General features: G+C 38.4%; 1 protein-coding gene across 1 annotated transcript in view; it reads left to right on the top strand.

Moving 5' to 3' along the window:
- vgll2b (vestigial-like family member 2b) overlaps positions 1 to 6715 on the top strand; it is a 9446-nt gene extending 2731 nt beyond the window's left edge. Inside the window, exons 3-4 of the mRNA XM_016269736.1 lie at positions 4265 to 4684; positions 6300 to 6715. Coding sequence (XP_016125222.1) covers positions 4265 to 4684; positions 6300 to 6343 — 464 coding nt within the window. The 3' untranslated portion in view covers positions 6344 to 6715. The remainder of the gene's footprint in view (positions 1 to 4264; positions 4685 to 6299) is intronic.

The raw sequence follows: 6715 nt of genomic DNA, 5'->3' as shown, positions 1-6715 counted from the left end.
CCCTCCACATTCTATGAGGGGTTACCGGGGGGCGAGAGGGTTAGAAAACAACAGGTGGGGGCACGAGCAGAGATAGGGGTTTGCAGGTCTGTGGAGGTGCTGAGGGGCCGATATGACAGAAGAAGGAGAAAACCACATGCGGTTCTCCAGGTTTAACTTCCTGCTATTATAGATCTTTACGGTAGACAGAAGTCTGTGCCTTTTTCTTGTCTTTCTTCTGCTCTTTTGTTGCTTGTCAATATCTTTTGTGTCTCTTTGATGGGCTTTCTTCTTTTCTAGCTCTCGCTCTCTCCCTCTCTCTCTTTCCGTCTCTCATCTCTCTCATGTGGCCGTGTGTATTTCTGTAATGTGTGCTAAGCTCTTTAGAAGCAAATGGAACACCACATGATTCAATCAGAAAGACATTTGAGGGCGTGGGGCTGGAAATCACGTGAAATCACGTGACAAGCCTGACCTGAAAGTCCAAGGTGCAACGGCCTTATATGTGAACACTCCCTTCCCCCCCCCCCCCCCCCCCCTCCACATTCTATGAGGGGTTACCGGGGGGCGAGAGGGTTAGAAAACAACAGGTGGGGGCACGAGCAGAGATAGGGGTTTGCAGGTCTGTGGAGGTGCTGAGGGGCCGATATGACAGAAGAAGGAGAAAACCACATGCGGTTCTCCAGGTTTAACTTCCTGCTATTATAGATCTTTACGGCAGACAGAAGTCTGTGCCTTTTTCTTGTCTTTCTTCTGCTCTTTTGTTGCTTGTCAATATCTTTTGTGTCTCTTTGATGGGTTTTCTTCTTTTCTAGCTCTCGCTCTCTCCCTCTCTCTCTTTCCGTCTCTCATCTCTCTCATGTGGCCGTGTGTATTTCTGTAAAGTGTGCTAAGCTCTTTAGAAGCAAATGGAACACCACATGATTCAATCAGAAAGACATTTGAGGGCGTGGGGCTGGAAATCACGTGAAATCACGTGACAAGCCTGACCTGAAAGTCCAAGGTGCAACGACCTTATATGTGGAAAAATGACACACAGAGAAATGCCATCTCAGTTGAACCTCTAATAATATGATAACTGACCGACACCAGCGTAGAAAACAGAGGGGGGTTTGAGGGAGTCGGTCCCCTCTAATTAAAGTTTGAACACTCCAAATGTAGTTTCAATGTTTCAACAGCGTTCAGACAACATTTCAGGAACCACAAACTTGAGATTACAAGTTAGTTAAAGCACACTGAAGAGAGATGCTCAAGAACAGGGGTCATATACTCCTGAGGAGGTCACCATAGCAACAGTAGCAGTGACAGAAAAACTTTTTATTAAGGACCGATATATTGATTTCTGGTGCATTTTTTTCAACATATTTTTCTTGAATCGTATTAAGTATATGTGTCATTTTATGTCAAATTCTTAAGTTTAATCAATAAATTCAATTAGAATAATAAGACACTATAGTGCTTTTAAAATGACATAGATAATGTTGTGAAATTAATGTTTGAATTATTAAACAGAAAAGTTATTGATATTATTGATTGTACTGTATTGATTTTGGTGTTTTTATTTGTGAAAACAATAAAAAAGTTATTATAAAAAACAAAGAAACAAAAAAAGAAAGAAAGAAATATGAAATTATTGATAAAAAATGAAGAAAAAATAATGGATAGTCTACTTTTAAATATGAAACTAAATCCACCAGTAGGTGGCAGCAAATCCCTGTCTTAAATTGTGAATAATTGAATGATTCATTCAACCAGTTTGTTCAAAATGGCTGATTCATTTAGGAACAAAGCAAGTGACTTGCTGCATCCGAAATCGCATACTTCCCTACTATATAGTATGCAAAAAACAATATGTGATAAAATAAATATTCACAGTACTCATAAAAGAGTAAGCAAAAAGTACCAAGATGACCTCTTACTTCCGACGTGGTTTTGAAGTGTGCATAGTACAGTGTGACACTGTACTATCCCATAAGGCCATGGGAGAGGATTTATGAATGACAGTGACGTGACGCAACTGACCCTGGTAGGTCACGTGACGATGACAACACATTCATACTATACAGAACATACTATCTTTGTGGTTGCAAAGTAATTACTTACTAAATAAAACTACCTACTCAAGAGAATATGCAATTTCGGATGCAGCCACTGTTTTTATGAATGAATGAGTCATTGAATTTTTTACTCAACCTGAACAAAACGCCACTCTGTGTTGCTGGCAAATGTTCTACTGTGGCTTTATTGGGAACAATTTTCATTCGTGAAACAGAGCATGATAACAGGCAATACTGTGTAAATGAGATTTTGTTGTGTGAAACGAACCCAGACAGATTGTGGACAAAATTTTATGGACAGAAAATGCTTAAAAAGTCAATTCTCCTCAAAGATGCTTAAATAATGATCTCATTGACTTCCAAAACTGCCGATATTTACAATGCAATATTAAAATACATTAGGTATAGAAAAGAATCACCCCCTTTAAATTAATCACATTTTGTTGCTTTGCAGATGGAAATGAAGACGGACACAGTTTTTGTTTTATCCAGCTGTCTTTACTCAGTGCAACTTATAATGTCCAAGTGAAAGATATTACACCAACATATCAGAAAACAAAAAACAAAACAAAAAAACAGGGTCACTGAGTTGGAAAAATGATCACCCCCTTGTGTCAGTATTTTGTTGAACCACCTTTTGCTTTAATTACAGCCTTTAGTCGGTTGGGATTTGTCTCTACTAACTTTGCACATCTAGACAATATTTGCCCACTTTTCTCGGCAGAACTGCTCAAGTTCTGTTAAATCTGATGGTGACTGTTTGTGGACTGCAGTCTTCAAGTCATTCCACAGATTTTCAATGGGGTTTAAGTCTGGGCTCTGACTAGGCCATGCAAGGACATTCATCTTTTTCTCCTTCATCCACTGTGTGCTCAGTTTTGTTGTGTGCTTTGGGTCATTGTCATGTTGGAAGGTACGCCTTCTTCCCAGAGGGCAGAGGGCAGCAGATTTTCAAGAATTTGATGTTATTTTGCCCCATCCATTTTTTCTTCTGTCCTGACAAGTGCTTCAGTCCCTGCTGCAGAGAACCCCCCCCCCCCCATAACAGGATATCACCACCTCCATGCTTTACTGGATGAATGCTGTTATTTGGATGGTGAACTGTATTAGATTTCCACCAGACATATCGTTTGCTGTATCAATTTTAGTCTCATCTGACCATTACACCATTTTCCATGTGGCCTCATAATCTTCAAGGTGTGTTTTGGCAAAGCTCAGTGGCTTTTTTCTTGCAAGCCTCCCATACAAGCCACATTTGTGGAGAATTTGTGATATTGTTTTCACATGCACACAATGACCACTCTTTGTCATAAATTCCTGCAATTGCTTCAGAGTTGCTGTAGGCCTCTTGGTTGCCTCTCTGACCAGTTTCCTCTGGCTCTTTCATCCAGTTTGGACTCGGAGCGACGTCCTGATGCAGGGAGGGTCTGTGTTTTACCAAATATCTTCCACTTCTTAATAATAGACTTCACTGTGCTTCTGGGCGTTGATAAAGCCTTTGAAACTTTTTTGTATCCATCTCCTGACTTGAGCCTCTCCACAACTTTATCCCGGATATCTTTTGACAGTGCCTTGCCACCCATAGTTGATTGTTTGCTTCGGTTACACTAGACCAAATATCTTCCACTTCTTAATAATAGACTTCACTGTGCTTCTGGGCGTTGATAAAGCCTTTGAAACTTTTTTGTATCCATCTCCTGACTTGAGCCTCTCCACAACTTTATCCCGGATATCTTTTGACAGTGCCTTGCCACCCATAGTTGATTGTTTGCTTCGGTTACACTAGCAAGGACTGAAATGCTCCAAGAAAGCTCTTTTCATGCTGAGCTAATCAAAATACAGATGATAACAGTTGAAAGTCAAATGGCTTTGTGTGCATTGAGAAGGTGATTGTCTACACCTGATTGAGTTTACAAGTCATTTTTAGGAAAGGGGTGATCCTTTTTCCAACTCACTGATTCTGTTTTTTTATTATTATTATTTTTTTCTGACATATTGGTGTTACATCTTTCACTTGGACATTATAAGTTACACTGAGTAAATACAGCTGTATAAAACAAAAAACTGGCTGCAAAACAACAAAATATGATTATTTTAAAGGGGGATGATTCTTTTCTATACCCACTGTAAATCAAAATTGACAGAAGTTTCTCTCCATGCTAACATTACAGTACACCCTTTGCTTTCTGTTTCTCTTTGTCATTCTCTTTCTTTTCTCTCCACTTTAGATGCTTCATCCTCAAGCAGTCGGTGCAGTTTCCCTCCATCTTTCTGGGACAGTAACTACCCCTCTCTACCCAGCCGACCCCACTGTGATCCCACAGGCGTTCCTAGCTATGCTATGGACCCCTACGCCCAGGCCCTGCACCCGGGTCTGCCTCACTCACACGCTCACCCGCACCCATCAGAGTCCTGGAGCTACTCTCAGAGCCAGCCCTATCCCCCCCCACGGCCCCTCCACGAACTGTACTCCCCTCCTGGGCTGGATGCCCACTACGGACCCCTACTGATGCCTGCTGTCCGGCCGCCTCATCTTCCGACGCTGCCCAGGCACTATGATGTGGGAAAGCTGGAACCCACCCCAACATGGCCAGGGTTGCTTCCGCCTGGGGAAGTGGCACAAAGTCTGGCTCTCAACATGGAATCAGGTAAGGTGATCTAATGTAGGGAAATAATATGCAAATACTGAGGTTATTGTAGTTAATCTTTTTATATTTTATGAATATGAATAAGTTAATGAATATGAATATTTAATTATATATATAAAAAAGAACATTTAAACATTCTACAAGATAAATTATGTATTTAAATGTTACATAAATTAAATATTAGTAAAATTAAAGATATTGCATTGTGACATTTCAAGAGAAATTAATAAATTTTAATATTTAGAGATATAATTATATGTTCAGTAAGGATTTATGGCTCAAGGTCATAAAACTACAAGGTGCTTCTTGTAATTCTCTAATGCTGATATTTGTACAAATATCCAATGAACATCAACTGTTTATTAAACATAATCTTGGCAAAATCTTAAAATCGCCCCCACTAAAAAGAAGTAACAAAATGTGATAAAAAAGGAGAATTTAATGTGTCCCTGAAGAGTGTACTTCTTAAAATTATTATTATGTTAGTAATTTATATTGATTAAGTTATCACTTTAAAAAGGGAAAAAATGGCAAGGTTGCTGTATAACCTGGCTACGCAACATCAAAAATGTCTATATTAACAAAAAGTCAACATCAGCTATTCAACAAACTTCAAAGCTATTCATTCAAAAACTAATTTTTAAACATGTAAAATGGACACAATCCTGTTTTGTAGAGAGATCCATAGAACATTCTACAAGATAAATTATGTATTTAAATGTTACATAAATTAAATATTAGTAAAATTAAAGATATTGCATTGTGACATTTCAAGAGAAATTAATAAATTTTAATATTTAGAGATATAATTATATGTTCAGTAAGGATTTATGGCTCAAGGTCATAAAACTACAAGGTGCTTCTTGTAATTCTCTAATGCTGATATTTGTACAAATATCCAATGAACATCAACTGTTTATTAAACATAATCTTGGCAAAATCTTAAAATCGCCCCCACTAAAAAGAAGTAACAAAATGTGATAAAAAAGGAGAATTTAATGTGTCCCTGAAGAGTGTACTTCTTAAAATTATTATTATGTTAGTAATTTATATTGATTAAGTTGTACTTATAAGTACTTGTAATTGTACTTATAATCCCAGAGACGTGTCTCATGATTAACCATTTAAAGCAGTTGCAATCTGTGACACAAGAGTACAATACATAAAACATAATAAGTAAAAATATAAAAACTAAATATAATACGTAAAAATACATAAAACTGCTCACAATTATTATTTTTTTGCTCTAGCGTTTTAGCTATTTTTCCTTTTTAAACATTGTGGAAACGTCATCAGTAATTTGCTGGTAAACTCTCAGTTTGGAAAACAAAGCTATTAAGTTTTCAAATGTGCTACAGAAATTCATTTTCCAAACTGAGAGTTTACCAGCAAATCACTGATCAAATTTTCACAATGTTGTATTTAGAGAAGTGCATGAATTATGTTAAAAGCAAACGAGCCACACACCCTCCAGGTTAATGGCAGGAAATGGATTGTTTGGCCTCAGTTGTTGGTGCTTGTTATATAGAGGGTTTGCAGCCACCATGGAGATTGTGTGTGTGAATGGGTCCTCCTTGTTTTCAGCCATTGTGTTCATGTCTGCTTTGCACCGCAGGTCTCCAGCACCACAAGAAAGGGAAGGAGCTCTACTGGTTTTAATGAGAAGCCCTTCATCGACCATCCAATTAAAGTCTGCAGTTTGGCCCATTGTAGCTGAACCATTGTTTCTTTAGCCTCCACACACAGCGGCTCTCTTCACCAGCTCTGCACACGCTCTGAACACGCTCCAGGACTATTGGTGTGCACCATGGAGATATGAACATAGGGTGATGAGAGAACACCTTGGGGAGGCAGGGGCACTAGACCACATGGTCTTTCTGTTTTTTGATCTGTTTTTCTCTTTTTGATATTTTAAAAATTAATTTATTGTGGTGTAAAAATCCAGCTTGCCCTCTACAGTTCTTTGTTTCGACGGTGAGATGCAAGAAACATTGCATGGTGCAGTATATACACAAAATCATATATTTTCTA

The sequence above is a fragment of the Sinocyclocheilus grahami genome, unplaced genomic scaffold (assembly GCF_001515645.1).
Source record: "Sinocyclocheilus grahami isolate Dianchi unplaced genomic scaffold, SAMN03320097.WGS_v1.1 scaffold4.1, whole genome shotgun sequence".
NCBI classification, from domain to species: Eukaryota; Metazoa; Chordata; class Actinopteri; order Cypriniformes; family Cyprinidae; genus Sinocyclocheilus; species Sinocyclocheilus grahami.
Note: the sequence above shows the minus strand (reverse complement) of the source record. Positions and strands in the feature narration are given on the sequence as shown.